This window comes from Saccopteryx bilineata, chromosome 6 (assembly GCF_036850765.1).
Source record: "Saccopteryx bilineata isolate mSacBil1 chromosome 6, mSacBil1_pri_phased_curated, whole genome shotgun sequence".
Taxonomy (NCBI): Eukaryota; Metazoa; Chordata; class Mammalia; order Chiroptera; family Emballonuridae; genus Saccopteryx; species Saccopteryx bilineata.
The window spans coordinates 190,163-215,451 of record NC_089495.1 but is presented as its reverse complement, the minus strand read 5'-3'; the positions used below and the strand labels follow the sequence as shown (position 1 = coordinate 215,451).

At 52.7% G+C, this 25,289-nt stretch overlaps 1 protein-coding gene across 2 annotated transcripts in view; it reads left to right on the top strand.

The window, feature by feature from the left end:
• Positions 1-5,693: 5,693 nt before the first annotated feature.
• ERICH1 (glutamate rich 1) overlaps positions 5,694-25,289 on the top strand; it is a 30,077-nt gene continuing 10,481 nt past the window's right edge. For both annotated transcript variants that reach the window (XM_066236551.1, XM_066236552.1), the window contains exons 1-3: positions 5,694-5,786; positions 16,137-16,283; positions 23,490-23,624. In XM_066236551.1, the coding sequence (XP_066092648.1) occupies positions 5,765-5,786; positions 16,137-16,283; positions 23,490-23,624 (304 nt within the window). In that variant the 5' untranslated portion in view covers positions 5,694-5,764. The remainder of the gene's footprint in view (positions 5,787-16,136; positions 16,284-23,489; positions 23,625-25,289) is intronic.

Here is a 25,289-nt window from a genome sequence, read left to right as displayed (position 1 = left end):
AACACAGAGTGTGGTATCAGGAAACAACTCGTTGAGGAAGTTATAATTAAGTTAAACCTTCCTCTTCCTCTAGCTTCCCCACAAGCAGGCTCGAAGATGTGGATTTGGGTGTAGGCACTTTGGGAGGTTGATCCAGGAACTGGGAGGAGGAAACGGTGCTGGATGTGTTTTCAAGCTATCTACCCCTGTGGACAATGGGGGTTCGGGCTGCCCAGGACTCCCTGAAGGAACTGCAGGGAATGCACCTGCAGGTTGAAAGGTGGACATTTATTGTCTGACTTCTGTCCCCCCAAAATTTGTTTGTGTTCTCACACCCCCACCCCAGGTTCCTCTGGCTGAACAGCTCCCAGAGCTTCAAAGAACTCTGTGAGGTGCCAGCAGTGAGAGACTGCGCAGCAGAACCAGAACGATGTCAGATGTCCACTTCTGCCAGAGCAGGAGTGGGATTCAGGCAAGGAAAGAGTAAGGCAGGGGAGGGCTGCCAGGCTGAAGATTCGGGGGTAGAAGGACTTGGTGCTGTGCAGAATGTAGTGACCAGGACAACGTGAGCAGGAGAGAGGAGCATGAATGTCCTGGGTTTCAAGGACACTTTAGTACTCTAAATTAGACCCTAGACAAGGGGTCCCCAAACTACGGCCGGCCGGCGGGCCACATGCGGCCCCCTGAGGCCATTTATTGGCCCCTGCCGCACTTCCGGAAGGGGCACCTCTTTCATTGGTGGTCAGTGAGCGGCGTCGCTCACATACAGTACTACTTCCAGTGACGCGGGACACATGCCTCACGCGGCTCCAGAAGCGCGTCATATCACTTGTTACGGCTAGCAGTGACAAATATGGAACCGAACATTGACCATCTCATTAGCCAAAAGCAGGTCTATAGTTCCCATTGAAATACTGGTCAGGGGCCCTGGTCGGTTGGCTCAGTGGTAGAGCGTCGGCCTGGCGTGTGGAAGTCCCAGGTTCGATTCCCGGCCATGGCACACAGGAGAAGCACCCATCTGCTTCTCCACCCCTCCCCCTCTCCTTTCTCTCTATCTCTCTCTTCCCCTCCTGCAGCCGAGGCTCCATTGGAGCAAAAAGATGGCCTGGGCGCTGGGGATGGCTCCTTGGCCTCTGGCCCAGGCGCTAGAGTGGCTCTGGTTGCGACAGAGCGATGCCCCGGATGGGCAGAGCATCGCCCCCTGGTGGGCGTGCCGGGTGGATCCCGGTCGGGCACATGCGGGAGTCTGTCTGACTGCCTCCCCCTTTACAGCTTCAGGAAAAAAAAAAAAAAAAAACCCTTCAAATAAAAAAAAAAATACTGGTCAGTTTGTTGACTTAAATTTACTTGTTCTTTATTTTAAATATTGTATTTGTTCCCGTTTTGTTTTTTTACTTTAAAATAAGATATGTGCAGTGTGCATAAGGATTTGTTCATAGTTATTTTTATAGTCCAGCCCTCCAACAGTCTGAGGGACAGTGAACTGACCCCCTGTGTAAAAAGTTTGGGAACCCCTCCCCTGGACAATGAAATTTGATGTAGGATTTTGACATGAAATAAGATGTTCTGCCCAGATAACCATGTTATTTGTGGACAAAGACAATTTTTTTTCTCCCTTCCCAGTCTGTATATCTTTCATTTCTTTTTCTGGTCATATTGCATTAGTTAAGGCTTCCAGTCTGCTACGGGAAAGAAGGGATGGGAGGGGCCATGATGACTGGAAGGAAGCATCTAGTTTCTCATCGGTGTGATGTTAACTGCACGGTTCTGTAGATGCCCTTGATCAAGTTGAAGTTCTCCTCTCTTCCTAGTCAATGGGTGTTTTATCATGAACTTTGAAGAAACGAGCGTGGACTTGGGGAGATCAAATTTGAAACACCTGGAGAACTTCCACTGAGCGACCGTGAAGATACGGCTACACTGTGGGAAGTGGGAGATGCTGCAGGTAGAACAGGCGGGGTTATTTTTCTGGAGGAGATGTGGGGGAAGAGGCAGGGAGGGGTCCACAGTGAGTCCCAGGTCTGGTTCTGCACTTGGTTTGATGATGCTTCTGGGGGACCGCAGGACAAATGCTTGACTACTGACACATGCACTGGAACTGGTGACGTAGAGGTCCTGTGACTTCAGCTAGAGCGGTACAGCACAACTGGGTGCAGAGGACACACTGGGCAACAGAGTCGAGTGAAGAGGAAAGTGGAGACTGACTCGTCAACTCTTTCAGGAAGTTTGTGTGTGAAAGAGATGAAAGAAACAGTGCTGGAGGAGATTAGGTGCTTTCTGGAAAGATTTTGTCAGGTCAGAAAGTCCAGAGTAGGCTTGAAGGCTGGTGGGGATTTTGAAGGAGAGAACAGCAAGTTCACAGGCAACCTACCCAAGGACAGTATCCAGCTTGGATTCCCTCTCTTCTGCACCACTCACTCTTTAAAAATACTTTATATTTTACTTATTTTTCTACTGTTTTAGAGAAAGCAGAAGGGAGAGAAAAAGAAACACTGATTTCTTGTTCCAATTATGAATGCATTCATTGGTTGATTCTTGTATGTGCCCTGAATTGAACCTGCAACCTTGGCACATTCGGACAGTGCTCTAACCAACTCAACTGTCGGGCCAGGGCAAAAATATTTTATATTTTAGAGTAGTTGTAGGTTCACATCAAAACTTGAGAGTAAAGCACAGAGATTTCCTACATGCCCATCAAAATGCAGAGCCAGCCCCATCAACATCCCCACCTGATGGGACATTTGTTACAACCGATGAACCTGCACCGACGTCATCACCCAGAGTCCACAGCGGACATCAGGGTCACTCGGAGTGTTATACATTCTGTGGGTCTGGACAATTACACTGTCACACAGGGTAGTTTCACTGCCGTAAAACCCTCTGTGCCCCGCCAGTTCATCCTCACAAGCCCAAGGCAACCACTGCTCTGTCACTGTCTCCATAGTTCTGTCTTTGCAGAATGTCATAGCATTGGATTCACACAGTGTGTAGCCTTTTCAGATCGTCTGGCTTCAGGCATTTCAGGTCCCTCCTTGTCTTTTCCTGGCTTGATAGCACATTTCTTGTTAGCGCGTCTGGTTGTTCCACAGTTATGCATCACCTACTGAAAGACATGTTGGTTGCTTCCAAGTTTGGGCAATTACGAATAAAGCTGCTACTAACGTCATATGCAGGTTTTTCTGTGGACATAAGTTTTCACCTCATACGGGTAGATACCAAGGAGTATGATTTCTGAGTTGCATGGCAAGAGAATATTTAGTTTTGTAAGAAAGTCAAACTGTCTTCCTAAGTAGGTGCACCGTTTGCACCCCCGTGAGTAGTGAGTACAAGTTCTGCTGCTCCACGTCCCTTGCCAGCAATGGGTGTGGTCAGGCCTGGAAGTGGTCACTCCCATAGGTGTATAGTGTTGTCTCACTGTGGTGGTGATTTGCATTTGTCTGGGGACATGTGATGTGGCAGGTCCTTCCACATGCTTATTTACCTCATGTGTCTTCTTCGTCTGTTCAGGTCCTTGGCCCCTTTTACCACATCCTTCGTGTCCCATTACTCACTTTTCAATCTCAGCTCCATCAGGTACTTCAACACACAAACTGGCTGCATATGTGGTGTGTGTGCTGTTTTCTTTCCTTTAACACTCTTGATTATGTGTGTGTGTGTGGTGTGGATGTGTGTTCCATCTTTAAAAACCCTCCAGCTACTCCCCACTCCCTGTAGAGTGATCTACATTTAATGTCTCAAATTTCTCTCCTGTGATTCTCTCGATGGAATTCCCATCAACCTTACCTTTTGCCTCGACCACTCCAACAAAATGACTGTAGTCAAGGTCACTGATAACCTGCACTTGACAAGGCCAGCTGTCTGGGATCCGTCCTCACCTTAACCCATCGACATCATTCGAGACAGGCTGACTTCTGTGACTTGGCTCCAGAACAGCTCACTGTCCACTCCCTCTCATTGCTGTAGCCGGGGCCTTCTCGCCTCCCTGTCTGCAGGCTAGGACACCTCAGAGATCAGCTCTTGGTTCACTTCTGTCCACATGCAGCCCTTACAGCTTTAAATGCCACCTCTGTGCAGACAAGCCCAGTTCTATATCACTTTCCTCAGCCTTTCTCCTGAACTCTAAAACCAGATTCAACTGCTTACCTGACGCCTACATTTATTTACATGTCTAATGAGCACCTCAAAGGTAGCATGCCTAACTGCACACCACCCCCAAGGATGCTCTTCCCAGAAGCTCCTCTGTTCTGTGAAACACCAGCCTTCCTGTCCCCAGACCACAACCCGGAGCCATCGCACACTCCTCACCTGCCACAGCCTACATTTGACCATTGAAAAATCTCAGCCCTGGCCGGTTGGCTCAGTGGTAGAGCCTTGGCCTGCCGTGCAGGAGTCCCGGGTTCAATTCCCGGCCAGGGCACACAGGAGAAGCGCCCATCTGCTTCTCCACCCCTCCCCCTCTCCTTCCTCTCTGTCTCTCTCTTCCCCTCCCTCAGCCAAGGCTCCACTGGAGCAAAGTTGGCCCGGGCTCTGGGGATGGCTCTATGGCTTCCACCTCAGGAGCTAGAATGGCTCTGATTGCAGCAGAGCGACGCCCCAGATGGGCAGAGCATCGCCCTGGTGGGCGTGCCGGGTGGATCCCGGTCGGGCGCATGCAGGAGGGAGTCTGTCTGCCTCCCCGTTTCCAACTTCAGAAAAATAAAAAAAATTAAAATTAAAAAAAAAGAAAAATCTCTTTCGCTTAGTCTTCAAATGTATTCAAAATCCAACTACTTCTCACAACTGCCCTTGCTAGCCAGCCACCAAGGTCTTCCTCACTGCATCGGGACACAGCGAGTCTCCGTGCTTCCTCCACCAAAATCGACTCTGGGCACAGTGGTTCGGGGCTTTTCTTCAGATGTCAGATAATTTCACTGTGTTCAAAACCAGCCCGATTTCCATGTCGCCCACTGGAAAACATAAAGCTGATGCCCTCCCTAGCGCCTGGCCCCAATACTGAGGTCTGCTTTCCGTCTGACCACGTGTCACTGTCCCCTAACCCACCAGTCACTGGGCTCTATTCCCACAGCCTCAGAACTGCTCCTGGACAGTCACCGGGGGAACAAGGAGCCGCCTGCTGTCCCCTGCGTCCAGCCTGGCTCAAGATGCCTTCTCTGCGGCTTCCTGACCCGTCTCCCCACTTGGACCCCCTCCCGCCCCAGAGCGCAGCCCTCCCTGCAGTACGCCGTCCGTCTCACTTCACCTGCCACTCACCACTCATGGGGGTGCCCGGCACCCAGCACAGAGCCCGACACACACGCTCACAAACACGCTTCCCAGGACGAGAAGCGGGGCTGGGAGCAAACAATAAACCCAGGTCCGGAGAGGACGGAGGGGCCGGAGGGGATACTGGGCCGCGCCCCTGGCGGAGGCCTTGCCCCGGTGAGCCGCGGACGCCGGGCGGGTGGGCGCCGAACGGGCGCGTCCCCCTGCTCGCGCCCCTGCCCCACCCTGCGGCCCGCTGACCCCCTTCGGTGACCCCGCTCGCCCCAGACCGCCCTACAGCCTGCCCGGGGCGCCGAAGATGCAGTCGCTTTCTCCGAGCAAGCGCCGAGCAACGCGTCTGGAGGCCACGCCCATAGATCCCTCAAGAGCCAATCCAAAGCCGGGAAGCGATTGATGGGCACCAGCGGCAGACACCCTGGACCCGGACTGGGCACGCCGGTTGTTGTGGGCGGAACTACAGGGCGGATACGGAAGAGGCTCTCGGACCTCGGTCCCCGCAGGGGTCGGGGGTCGCGGTACCTGCATGGCGGCGGTGCGGAGGCACGGTAAGCGGGGGCGCGGGGCCGCGGGGAACGCAGGAGGTGTCTCCAGCCTTCCCGAGAGGGTGCGTGACGGACGCGCCGCACGAGCCCAGGTGACAGCGGCCTGACCTCGCGCGTGTCCGCGCGGCGGACCGGCCCCTCGTGTGGTTCCGAGGAAGGGTTCTTCTGTGACCCACCATCCCCGCAGCCCTGCATGGTGCGATGCGGGGTCGTTCACCGTAGCCACGCGCCCGAGGTGACACCGCAGGACTTCTGTCTGGACGTTTGTCACTTTCCAGCCCTTCTCCCATTCCTCCCTCCCCCCCCCCCCCCCCGTCTCTTCTGCCAGTTTAGCTTTTCCGTTGTTTTAGTTGGTTTTTTAGACGCCACGTACCAGTGCGATGATGTGATATTTATCTCTCTTACTTCGCGCAGTATACTGTCCTTTAGGGCCACCGCTGTTGTCTCGAGTGGCAAGGTTTCCTTCTCTCTGCGGCGGGTTGTGTTTCATCTTGGTGGTTTCCTTTGCTGTGCAGCAGCTTTTTAGTTTGATGTCCTCCCCTGTGTTTGTTTGCTTCTGTTGCTTGTGCTCCAGGGTTCAAATCCAAAAGATCACTGGCGAGCCCAACGTCAGGGAGCTTTGTCTGTGTGTTTTCTTCTAGGAGTTGGATGGTTTTAGGTATGTCTCTCACGTTACTTGGATTATCAGTTCAGGCTATGATGTTTTTTTCCTTCTGTACATTTAAAACAGAGGATTGCGTTTTTTGCCGTTTGAAATGAAAAGCCGAGTGGTATCTGTAGTTAGTTAATAAGCATTTGCTAAAAATAAGAAAAGGAAAGTAATGTGTCAACAGGGCAGAATATGGGGGGAAGTAAGTAGAGCCCCCACCCCTGTGGCTCCGTTTTACAAAAGCATCGAGCTGCGCATCCTGCTGCTTTGATCACCACCGGTCATGGCCATGGTCAGCTTCCCACACTGGTCCTCTCACAGATTCTGAACAGCCAGGTGTCAGGCCCCAGAATGGACCGGGACAGATGCTAGTGACACCACGTACGTTTCACAGTCCAGTGTCAGCAGGTTGACAGGCTGCCCAGTCACATGTGGAGGGTTCTGGGAGCAGGCCCATCATGTAGGCTGTCACGGGGGTCTTCATGCCGACGGAGGCACCCCCTTGTGCTTCCCTGTGTTTTGATTGGGGGTTCCTGTACTTCACACCAGGTTTTCCTTGTTTCTCTCCCTCGTTCCTTGTTTCTGACGGTCAGAGTTCTACCCCGTGCAGGAAATTACTGTGTCACCTGGAATACACCTGGTCATGTTTTGAAACTTTGTCAGCTCACTAAATTAAGATGGATGCAACCTTTTCCTTGTTTAGTCAGCCAGGGAACATCTTCCCTGAAACAGCCTTCTTTTGCTATTGGGAAATGTGACCAAGGCACTGGCGGGTTGGTTCAGTGGTAGAGCGTTGGCCCAGGTTTGGACGTCCCAGTTTCGATTCCCCGTCAGGGCACACAGGAGAAGCGACCATCTGCCTCTGCAGCCTCCCCCTCCCTCTCCTCTCCCTCTTTCTCTCTTCCCCTCCCACAGCCATGGCTCAGTTGGAGCAAGCGGAGGATGGCTCCATGGCCTCACCTCAGGCGCTAAAATAGCTCAGTTGCCAAGCAACAGAGCAATAGCCCTAAATGGGCAAAGCGTCAGCCCGTAGCGGTGGGAGTCTGCCTCCTTGCTTCTCATTTAAGAAAAATTAGAAAATATAAAGAAATGTGACAGAATTGTGGAGTCAGGTTGTTTGAGAGCATTGTGTTTGGAAGGATAGATCAATAAATCTTGAAAGTGTGAGGTATAGTGGGAGCAGAGTGTTAGTGTTGTCCCCTCTTAGCGAGACCGTGGCAGAGACTTCTGCTGAAGCAACACTGGCTGAGCTTCCTTCCCTCCTTGCCTCCTTCCCTCTGCCTCTCTTTCTCTGTCTCTAAAATCAGTCACAATTAAGAAATGACACTGCTCTTCTCACTGCAGACCTTGGTGAGAGGCCACCCTAACCTGCCTGCACCTGGCTCCATGGGTGGGCTGGTCAGGCAGAGGTCAGACTGGGGAATGTGTGCTGTATGCAGGTGGTCCAGTTGCAGTTTGTTCCTGCCAGATGCCAGGCTGGGCCTTCCCAGGTGCAGCCCTCCCGGGAGCTGGGGTGTGGCAACAAGGGAAAGGGGTCATGAGCCGTCTAGTGCCCCGCAGACCCTCGGACAAGCTCGAACCTTCAGTGAGCCTCACTCCAGCTGGGCAGCCAGTGTCTCAGGGCCTGGAGGTCAGCGTGGCACGGTCCTTACCGCGGGCTCTCCGTGACCAGCAGCCATTGCTCGCGTTCCCAGAGCAGAGGTGGTGGGACAGGGGTCTGTGTCTATGCACATGCGCCGTGTGTCTGCATGTGTCTGTGTGTATATCTGTGTCTTTGTGCATGAGTCTCTGGATCCCTGTGTTGCATGTGTACATGTTTGTGTGGGTGTGAACTGTTAATGACACAGTAAACGCTACTAAAAAATCTACAAGGAAAAATTTTGGACAGAGTTCAGAATACTTTTTTGTAGTTAAATGCATTAACTTTTATTTTTCAAGCTTTTTTAAAAAATTGAAGTATAATATACCTCATGAAAATACAAGTCCTAAGTGTGCAGTTTAGTGACTTGTCCCAAAGTAAATGAGCCTGTGTGGCCACCATGCAGGGCAAGAAACAAAACACGGGGGCCCAGACCACCCACCTGTCTCCGGGCGGCCACTGCCCCTCACCCCACAGGCACCACGCTGTCTGCTTTCTTTCTTGTTTTCTGATTGCACAGTCTTTCTGTTTAAGTGTTGAAGTTTGGGGGGAGGGGTATTAGTGTATATCTACTACTTAGATGGGAACACCACATTAGCAAGACTCTAATGTCCCATTTCAGTACTATTTGTTTTTAATTAATATTTCAGATATTGGCCAACTGTTACTTAAATCTTCGCTAATTACTTTTCCGTTTATAATTATATCACGAAACCCATGAAGAAGCTATCATTACTGTACCACGTCCTGTCTGGCTTTTCCTTGTGAATGGAGCGGTGCTGTTACCAGCCTCTTCCTCTGGTCTGCGTCCCCACAGAGGTCATGCTGTACCTCACACAAGGGGAAAACGCAGTGTACATGTTGAGTATTGTGTTTCAGAAAGCTGCGGACAGGCTGACAGGTACTCAGCAGACACATAAACGTGAACAGATAAGAAACGATACACTACACTTGGCTGCTAGAGCAGGCACCCAGCTGTCAGGACTGAGACACGAGCACCTAGCTGGTTCTCACAGAAATGGGGTCTCCCTCCTCTTTAAAACCACACAGGTTGGGGGAGGGGTGTTTGTTCAGGGGTAGGTTTTGGAAGATATCTCCAATTTTCACCATGAAATATGCTATAGCAAAAGTTTCTGTTAATGTCTATTTCTGGTCTTCAGTAGCAGTTTCTTCTTTAAATATGATTTCAAAAAGCCAGCCAACTCTTATGTCAAATTCTAGATAATATTACTTTTCCATGCATAAGTCTGGTCATTGGAAACTCTAAAAGGTGTGTGATAACCCTGTTGTCCTGTGTGTTTTTCTCTCAATGAAATCCCCGGAGTCCGGGTTGTCTGCCAGTGTTTGTGGTCTCTTCCTGCACTGTTTCCTGTGAGCAGCACTGCACTGCTGGGTTAGCATCGCCCTGGGAGACACAGTGTGGGCTGGCTTCATCCCCGCGTCTCCACAGCAGCTCTCCTCTCGTTAATCCTCAGAGGCAGTGGTTCACGTGCATGAGGACAGAGTCACGGAGGAACGAGCTCCATCCCCAGCCGCGTCCCTGCCAGAGGCTCTCTAGAGGGGCAGCATCTGTTAGAGGAAGGAATGTGAGGTGTGACCTAGCTTTTTTTTTTTTTTTTTTTTTTGTATTTTTCTGAAGTTGGAAACGGGGAGGCAGTCAGACAGACTCCCGCATGCGCCCGACCGGGATCCACCCGGCACGCCCACCAGGGGGCGATGCTCTGCCCATCTGGGGCGTCGCTCTGCTGCAATCAGAGCCATTCTAGCTCCTGAGGTGGAAGCCATAGAGCCATCCCCAGAGCCCGGGCCAACTTTGCTCCAATGGAGCCTTGGCTGCGGGAGGGGAAGAGAGAGACAGAGAGGAAGGAGAGGGGGAGGGGTGGAGAAGCAGATGGGCGCTTCTCCTGTGTGCCCTGGCCGGGAATTGAACCCAGGTCTTCCACACATCGGCTGTCACTCTACCACTGAGCCAACCGGCCAGGGCCCCGGCTTTTTTTTTTTTTTTTTTTTTTTGAAGCGGGAAACGGGGAGAGACAGTCAGACAGACTCCCACATACGCCCGACCGGGATCCACCCAGCACGCCCACCAGGGGGCGATGCTCTGCCCCTCCGGGGCGTTGCTCTGCCACGACCAGAGCCACTCCAGCGCCTGGGGCAGAGGCCAAGGAGCCATCCCCAGCGCCCGGGCCAACTTTGCTCCAATGGAGCCTTGGCTGCGGGAGGGGAAGAGAGAGACAGAGAGGAAGGAGAGGGGGAGGGGTGGAGAAGCAGATGGGCGCTTCTCCTGTGTGCCCTGGCCGGGAATCAAACCCGGGACTTCTACACACCAGGCCGACGCTCTACCCCTGAGCCAACCGGCCAGGGCCCCCAGCTTTTTTTTTTTTTTAGATAAATTTAACAGGGTGACATTGATCAACTAGAGTACATAGATTTAGAGAAAACATCTCCACATCATTTGGACATTTGATTGTGTTGTGTACCCACTACCCGAAGTTAAATCATCATCTGTTACCTTATATTTTTCTCTTTATGCCCCTCCCCCACCTTCCTTCCTCTCCCCCTTCCCCTCCCCCTGGTAACCACTATGCTCTTATCTACGTCCATGAGTCTCAGTTTTATATCCCACTTATGTATAGAATCATATAGTTCTTAACTTTCTCTGATTTACTTATTTCATTCAGTATAATGTTATCAAGGTCCATCCATGTTGTCATAATGATACTATATCATCATTTCTTATGGCTGAGTAGTATTCCATTGTGTATATATACATCTTCTTTATCCAGTCTTCTATTGTAGGGCATTTTGGTTGTTTTCATGTCTTGGCCACCATGAACAATGCTGCAGTGAACATGGGGCTGCATGTGTCTTTACGTACCAATGTTTTCGAGTTTTGGAGTTATATACCCAGTAGAGGGATTGCTGGGTCATATGGAAGTTCTATTCTTAATTTTTTGAGGAACCACCACACTTTCTTCCATAGTGGTTGTACTAATTTACATTCCCATGTGACTCAGTTTTTTTTGTTGCTTTTGTTTTTGTTTTTGGTGGGGGTTTTATTGTATTTTTCTGAAGTGAGAAAAGGGGAGGCAGAGAGACAGACTCCTACATGTGCCCAGCCAGGATCCACCTGGCATGCCCACTAGGTGCCGATGCTCTGCCCATCTGGGGGTGTTGTTCTGTTGCAACCAGAGCCATTCTAGTGCCTGAGGCGGAGGCCATGGAGCCATCTTCAGCGCCCAGGCCAACTTTGCTCCAATGGAGACTTGGCTGCGGGAGGGGAAGAGAGAGACAGAGAGGAAGGAGAGGGGGAGGGGTGGAGAAGCAGATGGGCGCTTCTCCTGTGTGCCCTGGCTGGGAATCAAACTCGGGACTTCCACACACCAGGCCAACGCTCTACCACTGAGCCAATCAGCCAGGGTTCTGACCCAGTTTTAAATCAAGTAAATTTTATGCACAGATATTGAGGGGAACATGTGCTACTATGGGTCAAAGTGAACTTTTCAAGACAATGAGGCCCTGGATGGGTAGCTCAGTTGGTTAGAGCGTCATTCCAATACACCAAGGTTGTGGGTTCAGCCCTCAGACCAGGCACATATAAGAATCCACACTGAATGGATAAATAAATGGAACAACAAAACGATGCTTCTCTCTCTCAAGTCAATTAAAAATATACATGTATTCATGCCACGATGGGGCGGCTCACCCAGTGGTCTCAGGTGCTTGTTTCTCTGCCACGCAATCTTCTCTTCCTTTGCTGTGTCAGAGAGGAAGCCTACAGAAGAGAAAGGTCCTGTTTCCATTTCTTTTCCCTAGCAGCCGTTTCAGATGGCAGGCACCCGAGTTGCCCCGATGGAGACTTCCCGGGCTGGGAGTGAGCAGAGGCTGTAGCACATTCCTACCTGTTCTACCTTCTTCCCACCAGGAACTTGTCAGACACTCCACCACGTCCCACAGCAAAGCAAACAGGAAACATAACACCTTTGTGAAAAATGGAACAAACTCTTCCTTTTTATACCCAACTGTTAGATTTTTAAATCAAGTAACTGCATCTAAGAAGAGCTTAGAATTGAATAGATTTCCCATCAACGCTCAAACTCGCTCTCTCCTTTTGAGATTATATATTTGCAGTTTGTCCTAGGTGTCTAATTTCCAAAGAACCCTTTACTGAAAGTGTCATATTTGCTGATATCTTTAAATTGAAGTAGCAGTGTAGGCAGCCCTCTCGGAAAGCTCTCATCAGGAGGACTTCCTTCCCCTGTGACGAGGGGACAGTGCTCTGGTCTTCTTCGTGTCCGGGCTGGTGTGTCTCAGTCTTGAATCCTGTTGCCCACCCACAGGGGACCGTGTCTGTTTCCTGGTGGTCATTCTTCCAGGTGGCCCTCCACGTCCATCCCCTGGTGATTGCTCTTTGACCCCAGAGCTTCAGGTTAAGCTGCTCTTGCTGCTGGGAGAGGACGTGTGGCTGAGCTTTGAGGAGAAGGCGGGCTGGCGCCCGGCTGTCAGGGCCATGTGGTGGCTCTTAACAGAGCTGTGTGACACCCAGCTGCCTTCCAGAACCAGGGGCCTCGCTCTGTCTGCTCTTTGTTGTGTCTGAGCACTTGGAAACTCAGACTGATCTGCTAGCCTGCATCTGCAGTAGGCGTGCACCCCCCCCCCCGAGGCACATTCCACAAACCAGAAATGACAGAGGCTTTTAAAAAGGGGTGCCTCACTGTGTTCCGCATCCTGAAAAGCTAGTGTCTGTTTCTGTTCAGCTTTTACCATGGACGCTGAGCTGGAAACCTGTCTGTTTACAGGGCTGAGTCCGTGTCTGTGGATCCACCGGGCAGTTCACAAGGGCTCATTTCCCTCAAAACTCTGGCTCGCCGAAACAGTGAGGGTTCCAGGTGGTGGTACGGTGGATTTTCTGCTCTAAACTAGCTGTTATTTCTGTTTAAATAAACTACAGACTCCTTCTAGCGGTAGGAGACTCCGTATGACCACCAGCACTTTGCGGCCACCTTGTCCCGTAGAAGTGCAAAGCTGCTGTTTCTGTGAGGGCACAGCACTGAATACTTGTTTCAGGACAACTGTTCAGACGTTAGCTTCAAGTGCTGCAGCGTGCCCCAGTCTCATTCTCCATTTAACACCCGCGTATGGTCTCACGTACTGGGTAATGTGAAATGCATCAATGGCCCTTCCAGCTAGAGTGGTGGAAGGTAATTATTGATCATTTAATTTTGCTTGTTACATGTTGCTCTTTTAAAGCTGATTTTAAAACATTAAAATCATATATATGTATACACACATATATATATATTTAAGTGAGAGAGATGGTTCGACAGGGACAGAGACAAGGAGAGAGAGGTAAGAAGCATCAACTTACAGTTGCAGCACCTTAGTTGTTCATTGATTGCTTTCTCATATGTGCCTTGAGCAGGGGGCTCCAGCTGAGCCAGTGACCCTTTGTTCAAGCCAGCGACCTCAGGGTCATGTCTGTGATCCCACGCTGAAGCCGGTGACCTCGGAGTGTGGAACCTGGGTCCTCAGTCCCCGTTCTATCCACTGTGCCACCACTGGGTCAGGGTAACATCATATTCTTTTTTAAAAGACTTTGTGCCTCAAATTGTGGTAGCTGAGAGAGACGTGCATATTTATCAGCAGAATAAGGACACAGTGAGCCTGGAGTTGCTCCCGGTGCTGGAAAGTAGCCGTGGCTGTGGACATGGTGGTGGGCCCACCAAAGGGCGGGGCACAGCAGGGGTGAGGACCCATCTGCAGGCCGACCAGCACTGAGGGTGGGGATGTTGCTGGAACGTAGGGGCGAGGCCCGGACTGGCCCAGGAGCCAGTGGTGCCCTGACCAGGGATCGGGGCAGGTACACAGGCATGGTGTAGGAGGGGCAAGGTCAGTAGGAACACCAGGTGGTGCAGACTGGGGTATCTGCCATTGGAGTAGGGGTCAGAACTCAGCCACTGGGAGGTGGCAGCCCCTTAGCGGTGGTCAGAGCGAGGGGAGGAAGTGTGGTATTGAGCAAACTGTGCGCCGAGGGAGAGTCGGTGTGAGCCACGCCCGCTGTCCTCTCAGGCCTGCATGTGGATGGGAAAGCTGAGGTCCAGAAGGTGCCCAGTGGTGACAGGCGCAACCCTAACCTCATAATCCAACTCAGGGTCCCGGGGAACGTTGTCAGGACTGTCCACCTGGGAGAGGGGACAGCCTGCCTCCTAGGAGAGCAGCTGAGACAGGAAGTGACCCGTCTGTGCCTTGGGAGCTGGGTTCGTTTTGGGAAGGGCAGCCTGAGGGATGTGGTGTGGTGCGGGCAGAGGTGTGGGCAGCGCCCGTCCCAGGCCTGGTGGGCGGTGTTGCCGGGTGGTGTTCTGAACCCCAGCTCTTGTGCTTCCCCTGCCGTGCTCCCCAAACCTGAGGTCCTGCCAGCAGGGCGCAGAGACAGCGTGGGCCAGGGTGAGCCCTGCTGTGGACCACAGCCCCTGGACTGTTCTGCTCCAGAACCAGTGGGCCTGGGCAGGGCTGGCCCACATGGGCGCTTGCGTGGGCAGAAACGGATGTGTCAAGGATTGGAACGTTCTTAAGAACCATGTAAGGCCTGGGCTCTACGACGTGCGGACGGCCTGGGCTCTACGACGCGCAGACAGACGGCCAGGGCTCTACGACGTGCGGACAGACGGCCAGGGCTCCATGACGCACGGACGGCCAGGGCTCCACGACGCGCGGATGGCCAGGGCTCCACGACGCGCGGACGGCCAGGGCTCCACGACGCGCGGACGGCCAGGGCTCCACGACGCGCGGATGGCCAGGGCTCCACGACGTGCGGACAGACGGCCTGGGCTCCACGACGTGCTGATGGCCAGGGCTCCACGACGTGCAGACAGACGGCCAGGGCTCCACGACGCGCGGACGGCCTGGGCTCCACGACGTGCGGACAGACGGCCTGGGCTCCACGACGTGCAGATGGCCAGGGCTCCACAACGTGCAGACAGACAGCCAGGGCTCCACGACGCGCGGACAGACAGCCAGGGCTCCACGACGCGCGGACGGCCTGGGCTCCACGACGTGCAGACAGACGGCCTGGGCTCCACGACGTGCAGACAGACGGCCAGGGCTCTACGACGTGCAGACAGACGGCCTGGGCTCCACGACGTGCAGACAGACGGCCAGGGCTCCACGACGCGCGGATGGCCAGGGCTCCACAACGTGCGGACGGCCAGGGCTCCACGACGCGCGGACGGCCAGGGCTCCACGACGCGCGGATGGCCAGGGCTCCACGATGTGCGGACAGACGGCCTGGGCTCCACGACGTGCTGATGGCCAGGGCTCCACGACGTGCAGACAGACGGCCAGGGCTCCACGACGCGCGGACGGCCTGGGCTCCACGACGTGCGGACAGACGGCCTGGGCTCCACGACGTGCTGATGGCCAGGGCTCCACGACGTGCAGACAGACAGCCAGGGCTCCACGACGCGCGGACAGACAGCCAGGGCTCCACGACGCGCGGACGGCCAGGGCTCCACGACGTGCAGACAGACGGCCAGGGCTCCACGACGTGCGGACAGACGGCCAGGGCTCCACGACGTGCAGACAGACGGCCTGGGCTCCACGACGTGCAGACAGACGGCCAGGGCTCCACGACGCGCGGACGGCCTGGGCTCCACGACGCGCGGACGGCCAGGGCTCCACGACGCGCGGACGGCCAGGGCTCCACGACGCGCGGACGGCCAGGGCTCCACGACGTGCGGACAGACGGCCAGGGCTCTACGACGTGCAGACGGCCAGGGCTCTACGATGTGCTGACGGCCAGGGCTCTACGACGTGCAGACGTGCTGACGGCCAGGGCTCAGGCTCCCAGGCGGCCCCACCCCTGCCCACGGGACCTGGGGACACGGTCAGCTGCAGGCAGCCAGGGGTCTTGTGGGGCAGTGCTGGGGGCGTCCTGTAGGTCAGTCGCTTTGCTTTCTGGTGTTAATATTAGAATGTGTCGTTTTAAATAAACTCTGTGTGCATTTAGGTAAGACTCCCTTAAATAATTTCTTCTTCTCTTTTTGCCTGTCATTTGGTTGCATTTTAGTGTTTGTTGAGAAAGTGCTGAAGAGACTTTTTCCTCATGATCCACACGGCCAGGAAAAGAGGGCAGCGCTGCCTGTGGCCTCCGAAGCCCCTCCCGAGAAGGTGGCCCCTGACAAGGGGCCTTGCAGGCGTGCTCCCCCGTCTACAGGTAAGCGTTGCAGGTCACAGGGAGTCACAGACGATCCCGTAGCAGCCCTCGGGTCCACAAACCGGTTGATAAAAGACAAGGTCATCCGCACTAATCTTAAGGAGCAATTGATGCTGTCAGCTGTGCTTCTGCTTCTGAAAGAATACCTCTGTTCAGGGTGGCTGTCCTCCGAAAGACACACGTCAGCGCTGCAGCCCCCGAACCTCAGACTGGCTGTGTCTAGAGGCAGGGCTTCCAGAGGAGGTGCAGGTTCAGGGTGGCTGTCCTCCGAAAGACACACGTCAGCGCTGCAGCCCCCGAACCTCAGACTGGCTGTGTCTAGAGGCAGGGCTTCCGGAGGAGATGCAGGTTCAGGGTGGCTGTCCTCCGAAAGTCACCCGTCAGCGCTGCAGCCCCTGAACCTCAGACTGGCTGTGTCTAGAGGCAGGGCTTCCGGAGGAGATGCAGGTTCAGGGTGGCTGTCCTCCGAAAGTCACACGTCAGCGCTGCAGCCCCCGAACCTCAGACTGGCTGTGTCTAGAGGCAGGGCTTCCAGAGGAGATGCAGGTTCAGGGTGGCTGTCCTCCGAAAGTCACACGTCAGCGCTGCAGCCCCCGAACCTCAGACTGGCTGTGTCTAGAGGCAGGGCTTCCAGAGGAGATGCAGGTTCAGGGTGGCTGTCCTCCGAAAGACACACGTCAGCGCTGCAGCCCCCGAACCTCAGACTGGCTGTGTCTAGAGGCAGGGCTTCCGGAGGAGATGCAGGTTCAGGGTGGCTGTCCTCCGAAAGTCACACGTCAGCGCTGCAGCCCCCGAACCTCAGACTGGCTGTGTCTAGAGGCAGGGCTTCCAGAGGAGGTGCAGGTTCAGGGTGGCTGTCCTCCGAAAGACACACGTCAGCGCTGCAGCCCCCGAACCTCAGACTGGCTGTGTCTAGAGGCAGGGCTTCCAGAGGAGGTGCAGGTTCAGGGTGGCTGTCCTCCGAAAGTCACACGTAAGCGCTGCAGCCCCCGAACCTCAGACTGGCTGTGTCTAGAGGCAGGGCTTCCGGAGGAGATGCAGGTTCAGGGTGGCTGTCCTCCGAAAGTCACACGTCAGCGCTGCAGCCCCCGAACCTCAGACTGGCTGTGTCTAGAGGCAGGGCTTCCAGAGGAGGTGCAGGTTCAGGGTGGCTGTCCTCCGAAAGTCACACGTAAGCGCTGCAGCCCCCGAACCTCAGACTGGCTGTGTCTAGAGGCAGGGCTTCCAGAGGAGATGCAGGTTCAGGGTGGCTGTCCTCCGAAAGACACACGTCAGCGCTGCAGCCCCTGAACCTCAGACTGGCTGTGTCTAGAGGCAGGGCTTCCGGAGGAGGTGCAGGTTCAGGGTGGCTGTCCTCCGAAAGTCACACGTCAGCGCTGCAGCCCCCGAACCTCAGACTGGCTGTGTCTAGAGGCAGGGCTTCCAGAGGAGGTGCAGGTTCAGGGTGGCTGTCCTCCGAAAGACACACGTCAGCACTGCAGCCCCTGAACCTCAGACTGGCTGTGTCTAGAGGCAGGGCTTCCGGAGGAGGTGCAGGTTCAGGGTGGCTGTCCTCCGAAAGACACACGTCAGCGCTGCAGCCCCGAACCTCAGACTGGCTGTGTCTAGAGGCAGGGCTTCCGGAGGAGGTGCAGGTTCAGGGTGGGCCAAGTGCAGGGGGCTGGGCCCTTGTGGGAGGAGGGGTGGGCCTCAGGCACACGGGGACAGCTGTGTGGGCACACAGGGAGGAGAGGCTGGAAGACCAGCCCTGCCCACACCTGGCTCTCAACCTTCCAGCCCCTGGGGCTGAGAAATGTCCGGTGTCTGAGGCCCGGGATGTGGTGCCTTGTTGCTGCGCGAGAACACATACTATTCAGGTGGCGGGTGCTGCGACTGCCTCTTCTCCACATCTCACTGACCCGTGTTCCTGTCATTTGGAAAACGTGTTTAGGGTCTGTTTGCATTTTCTTCCCCTTTCCACTCGACAGCTTTAATGGTGACTGGCCACCAGCAGTAAGGCTGGAGGAGGACAAACAGGACTGTTGGCGCCTTCTGCCTGGTGGTCATTCCTCAGCCCGAAGTCCGTGCCACAGGGCCAGGCCGGTTTCCTCCTGGAGGATAACTAACCACTGTTGCTCTGCATGAGGGACTGTCCCTCTGCCACGTGTCTTCTCGCCCAGAGTGATGACTCTCCACTTTTTAAAACTGTTTAAAAATAAGCACTCCCTCCTCCTCCTAAATGTGGTTCTGAGGCGGTTCTGTGTTACGTCCCCAGTTGTCAAGGCAGGCGCTCTCCACGGGCGCTGATGGCCGGTGAGGGAGAGGGCGGGCCGATGGCTGCAAGCTCGTGCCAGAGGGTTTCAGTGTCCACTGCTGAGCCCATTTCCGTTCTTAGGAATCACTTCTGTCTCTCTAAACTTGTTCCTGATCCTCCAGGGGAGGTCTTTCTGCAAAAACTCCAGTGTTTTTCAGCAAGCGTCTATAAGGCACTGTGAACTGTAATGGTGTTGAATTAAAAATCAAAATGCTGGCCCTGGCTGATTGGCTCAATGGATAGAGCGTCAGCTGGGCATGTGGACATCCTGGGTTCAATTCCCAGTGAGGGCACACAAGAGAAGCACCCATCTGCTTCTCCACCCTTCTCTCCCTCTTCCCCTCCCGCAGCCAGTGGCTTGGTTGGTTCAAGCCTCAGCCCCAGGCACTGAGGATGGCTCAGTTGATTCGAGCATGGGCCCCATACAGGGTTGCCTGGTGGATCTCAGTTGGAGCTCATGGCGGGAGTCTGTCTACCTCCCCTCCTCCCACTTAAAGAAAATGAGCAACAACTCAAAAGAGAAAGTGGCCTGACCGGGCAGTGGTGCAGTGGATAGAGCGTCAAACTGGGATGCAGAGGACCCAGGTTCGAGACCCCGAGGTCGCCAGTTTGAGCGCAGGCTCATCTGATTTTTTTTTTTTTTTTTTTTTTTTTTGTATTTTTTCTGAAGCTGGAAATGGGGAGAGACAGTCAGACAGACTCCCGCATGCGCCCGACCGGGATCCACCCGGTACGCCCATCAGGGGCGATGCTCTGCCCCTCTGGGGCATCTCTCTGCCGCGACCAGAGCCACTCCAGCACCTGGGGCAGAGGCCAAGGAGCCATCCCCAGCGCCCAGGCCATCTTTGCTCCAATGGAGCCTTGGCTGCAGGAGGGGAAGAGAGAGACAGAGAGGAAGGAGGGGGGGGGTGGAGAAGCAAATGGGCGCTTCTCCTTTGTGCCCTGGCCGGGAATCGAACCCTGGTCCCCCACACGCCAGGCCGACGCTCTACTGCTGAGCCAACCGGCCAGGGCCAGGCTCATCTGATTTGAGCAAAGCTCACCAACTTGGACCCAAGGTCGCTGGCTTGAGCAAGGTGTTACTCCAGTGGTAGTCAACCTGGTCCCTACCGCCCACTAGTGGGCATTCTAGCTTTCATGGTGGGTGGTAGCAGAGCAACCAAAGTATAAATAAAAAGATAGATTTAACTGTAGTTAAGTTGTTTTATAAAGATTTATTCTGACAAACAGCAAAAATCTGACATAAAGTACTTGGTAAGTAATTATTATTATATGCTTTAACTTGCTGTAACTCTGCTTTATAAATTTTATAAAAGTAAAGTTACTTCCCTACTTTATAAATCACCATGACTGTGGAACCGGGGGCAGTTAGGATATGTTACTACTAACAGAGATACAAAAGTGGGCAGTAGATATAAAAAGGTTGACTACCTCTGGGTTACTCGGTCAGCTGTAGCCCCCTGGTCAAGGCACATATGAGAAAGCAATCAATGAACAACTAAGGTGTCGCAACGAAAAACTGTTAATTGATGCTTCTCATCTCTCCGTTCCTGTCTGTCTGTCCCTATCTGTCCCTCTCTCTGACTCTCTCTCTCTCTCTGTCTCTGTAAAAAAAAAAAAAAAAAAAAAAAAAAAGAGAAACGGGCACAGGAGAGTGACAGACAAGTAGTGGCTCTCGCAGCAGAAAAGGTATCCATCTGTGAAAACAGGAAGCGCGAGTGAAAACTGTATTAGGACTGCATTTTTCATGTGTCAGATTGTCATAGATGAGAAATCTGCTAACACATGTTGGGGGTACCGGGTGAGCACTCAGGCCAGGCTGTTTGAAGCAACCCTTCTCACCGTCTCCTAAAACAGTCCATTCATCCAGCCAGGTTACAGGTGCACACAGGGCTCGGCAGCCACAACTGCAGCAGTTTTACATGCACCTGAAGTTCAGGTATGGGAACAGGACGTCAAGATTATTCCTTACAGCATCGTTCAGTCTAGCAAGAGCTTGTGGAAGGTCTGCATGTCCACTAGCAGGAGATTGGCTGGATGAAGGATGGCCACCTGCCTTGGGGAAGGCTGCACACGTCAACAGTGTAGATTAGTGTTCAACCACTGGTCCTCGGACCAGTCCGCCAGAAATTTCTTCCTGGTCTGCAGAAGAGTGGCCACCCTGATTTATAGGAAGCTTATAGACCCAGTGATCTTAGTCTAATCCACTTATGCTCAGAGTGATTTCTGCCTTAGCAATCCCCAAAATGATTCTCTTATTTTCATCAGTGCCCAAGTGCAGAAAGGTTGAAAACCAGTGGTGTAGACAGCTTGCTGCCGGGCTCACAGAGACAGGGAAGTGGTGCACGTTGTCGGAGGGCACACAGCGGTCTGGAGGACACCTGGGAGGCTTCCCCACACGTCTGTGAGCCGTGTCATTGCAGCACCCGTCCAGTAAATATACAATAAGAGGAATCCTCTGAAGATGTGTTCGTTTCTACAGCGCATAAGGGATTTTAAAGTCCTGGTAATTTAATTAGCTGTTAACTATGACAGAGAAGTAATGATTTTTGTGTATTTGGCAAAATTTGGAAGCCTCAGTGACCAGAGATTTGTGGTTAGTTTCCAGTGGAACCATTAGCGGGTCAAAGGGTGCTGATGGGGTGCACAGGCAGTGAGAACCAGGGGCTTGTTCTGCTCTAAGACTGGAGAAATCACATCATGTTTGAAGCTCTGAAATACTGGACTGGAGAGGAAAACTTGATGAGAGGGAGGAAGAGGAGGGAGGAAGACTCGCAGTAGCTCTGGGTGGTGGGAGGGCGTGATACAGCAGCTGAGCCTAGGGAGGGGAGGGGAGGGGAGGGGAGAGGGGAGGGGAGGGGAGGGGGGGAGGGGGGGGGGAGGCCCTGTGCTGCTGACCTGACAGAGCAGCAGGCCCTGTGAAATGATGTCCGGGACAGCGACATGGAGGACAAGGTTTTCAGGCAGCACCGACTGGATGGGGTCCTAACTCATCCTGACGGTTCAGGGAGCAAGGACAGTCCTAGTTCTATGTCACTTTCTTTTCGGGTTTTTTGGGGTTTTGTTTTGTTTTGGTTTTTTTGTATTTTTCCAAAGTGAGAAGCAGGGTGGGGGAGGTTTGCAAAGAGACAGACTCCCGCATGAGCACTACCGGGATCCACCCAGCGTGCCCACCAGGGGGCGATGCTCTGCCCATCTGGGCCATTGCTCCATTGCAACTGGAGTCATTCTAGTGCCTGAGGCGGAGGCCACGGAGCCGTCTTCAGTGCCCGGGCCAACTTTGCTCCAATGGAGCCTTGACTGCAGGAGCAGAAGAGAGAGAGAAAGGAGAGGGGAAGGGTGGAGAAGCAGATGAGCGCTTCTCCTGTGTGCCCTGACCGGGAATCGAACCCGGGACTTTCACACGTGGGGCAGATGCTCTACCACTGAGCAAACTGGCCAGGGCCTCACTTTCTTATTAAGAAAGGTGTATCTTAAAAAAAAAAAAAAAAGGTGTATCTTATTAAAAGCTTCCAAAGCCCTGGCCAATTGGCTCAGTGGTAGAGCATCAGCCTGGCATGTGGAAGTCCCGGGTTTGATTTCCGACCAGGGCACACAGGAGAAGCGCCCATCTGCTTCTCCACCCCTCCCCCTCTCCTTCCTCTCTGTCTCTCTCTTTCCCTCCCACAGCCAAGGCTCCATTGGAGCAAAGTTGGCCGGAGTGCTGGTGATGGCTCTATGGCCTGTGCCTCAGGCGCTAGAGTGGCTCTGGTCGCAACAGAGCGACGCCCCCTGGTGGATGTGCCAAGTGTATCCCGGTCGGGCGCATGCGGGAGTCTGTCTGACTGCCTCCCTGTTTCCAGCTTCAGAAAAATACAAAAAAAAGAAAAATAAAAAAGAAAAGCTTCCAGACATATTCCATGAAAAATGATCAAATGTTGATGTTCTTCTACAAGAAAGATCTGTGTGGTGGGTGTCTCCACTCTGCCCTCATTCCAGCCAGGTGACTGTAATGAGCCTCTGAGGGTGGTTCAGACTAAGTCGAGAACTAGACCTCTTGCATCTTAGCCCCAAGAAAGTGAAATGTGGCCCTGGCTGGGTGGTTCAGTAGATGGAGCGTCATCTCAGCACACCAAGTTGGCAGGTTCGATCCCCAGTGAGGGCATATACATATGAGAGGTAGCCAGTGAGTACACACCTGGAGGGAACAACTCAGGGGACAAGTAGTTAATAATTCTCTCTCTTCCTTCTTCCCCACCCCCTCAGCTCAATGGGGAAATCGTTTTTTAAGTGAAATGTATTTTTTTATGTTTTTTAATTACAATTTTCATTCAGTGTTATTTTCTATTATTTTCAGGTATACAGCATAGCAGTTAGACAGTATTGTACTTTACAAAGTATTCCCCAATATTTCAAATACCCACCTGGCACCACACATAGTTACTGCAATATTATTGACTATACTCGGGTTTTATAATAAGATATGTGAGCATGACTCCATTAAGATGTGTGTGTGTGTGTGTGTGTGTGTCTGCATGTACACAGACACACAGTGTACATGGGTTGTAAGCACATGGGAGAGAAAGGTCCAGATTATGCCACCAAAATGTTGAGATTCATGTAATAATGACAGGTATGTTATGTGGAGTATTTTTCCTGCGTATGAAATTGTTCTGTTTTTATATAATATTATAAAAACCTAGAAGTTTACATAATAAGTAACTTAACGGGAACTTAAATAATTATAAATGGTTCTTTTCCTGGCTGCATGTATAGTTGACTCTGCTGGCAACGTGCTTAGTGTATTGAAGTCCGTGTTGGAATAGTGGCAGAGTTTAATGAGCTGGTGTCATGTCCCAGTGACTGTAGTCGGAGGTCAGTATGAGGACACCGCAGCGCTGACCAGTCCCTGTTGTGCCCGTTTCGTCCCGCAGGTGGCGGCACTGAGACCCCGCCCGCCCGGCGGCTCTACACGGTGGCACTGCCTCCCGAGGGCTACGTTCCTGCCCCGCCAGAGCCGCTCAGCCTCACGGATTCTGAGAGCGCCCCCAGCAGCGACGACGTGGGAGGTAACGGCGTCTCAGTCTTGTGCACTGATTTTATCTCGGTCTGCGCTGCACAGGGCTGGGCGTGGCCTGCCCTCCTTCCGCGGAGGAGGCTCTGGTGCTCAGTGATCAAGTGTCGTGTCAGCGACACGGTTCAGTAGTCTCGGTTCAGTGGAACTTTTTTCTTAATTTTTTAATTTTCAGAATTTCTGGAATGGTATATCAGCTTTGTTGTTGACTATCCTCACGTTTAGGGTCTCAGTTCTGACCCTAAACATTAAGTTTCTACCTTGTAAAGCAAAATGATAGCTTTTTCCCTTTAAGTTCATTATTTTGTGACTTCCTTAGAGGAATGTAAATTTTCAAATAAAATTTTACCCCGATGATTTTTAACAAATATAAACAGAGAAACTATAGTCCAGATTTAATTGACGTATTAAGAGAGTCTGGTTTCCAGCACACTGACCTTTCTGACTTCCTGAGCAAAGGGTCAGAGACCGCGGCACTGACAGGGGTTGCAAAGGAGTGATACACTCGTCGGTTCAAGGCAGGTTAGAAATCCTTAGGACATGATTAGGTAAAGAGGGTATATCATACAAAAGTGAATTGTTTTATGAAAATGAGGTGAGCGTGCTTTACATTCCTAAATAGTCGGTGAGAATGGGCCGGGCTCACACACATGTGCTTGCGTGCACTTGGCTCTGATGAGGACGCCCTGCTGAGAGACCAGCAGCCACTTCCCAGCTGGCTCTGGATGGACTGAGCTAGAGTGACATCCTCGTGGGAAATGGACAGTGGCTGTGCCAACTGGACAAAAGTATCTTATAGACGGTGTGCCCCAACCCTGCAAGCTGTCATTCTTGTTAATTTGCTTAAATAACTTGTTAATCAAGTTATTTCAGTTCAGGCTGGGAAATTGATGTATAACTCATTAACAAATGTTGCAGTTTGCTGTTCTTGCAATCTTTCTGTCTAATGTTTGTCCCTTTGTAAATCCCAGGAAGGGGGCCATTTTGGTGCATTTGAAATACTAAAGTTGGAGAAAGAATTACCACTGTTTGCTGGGTTCCTACTTCTGTTCTCTCATACGAGAGGATTTGCAGAGAGGGGCCCTGCATTCAGGTTGGGTGTAGACCTGTAACCTGACCCACACCCCTCACTCCCTGTGCCAAAATGGAACCCTTAGGAAGTGGGGAAGGAAAAGGCCACAGCTGTGCCCAGGACGCACCAGGTGTGGAGGCACTGGAAGCTGAGATGAGAGGGAAAGAATTAAATCTTTCCATTCAGTTTTAAGCAAAGAGAACATGAGGATTGAAGTTGGTAAAGAAGAAAAAGCCAATTTGTTACTGTTCTTCAAAGAAAGACTTCCAGCTGCTGACTTCCACTCTGAATACCCAGGACCAGTAGAAAATAATCTGAATGGCAAGCACCAGCCCTCTCCTGGTTCATAGTCACAGTGCTTTTCACTGTTGACTTGGCTTTTGTGTTCAGGTCGAGCTACAGTCATTAAAATTGGGCCGCTTTTATGGAAAGCTGTCACGGTTGTTCTAATAGCAAGCGCCCACTGAAGTAGTTATTAAACTCTGTGGCTTTTGGATGTGTGAGCTCATGCGCAGCTTCAGTGAATGTATTGTGGGTTAAATGTCCTTTCCATGCGCTTGGACGGATCGAAGCAGTTTCAGAACTTAC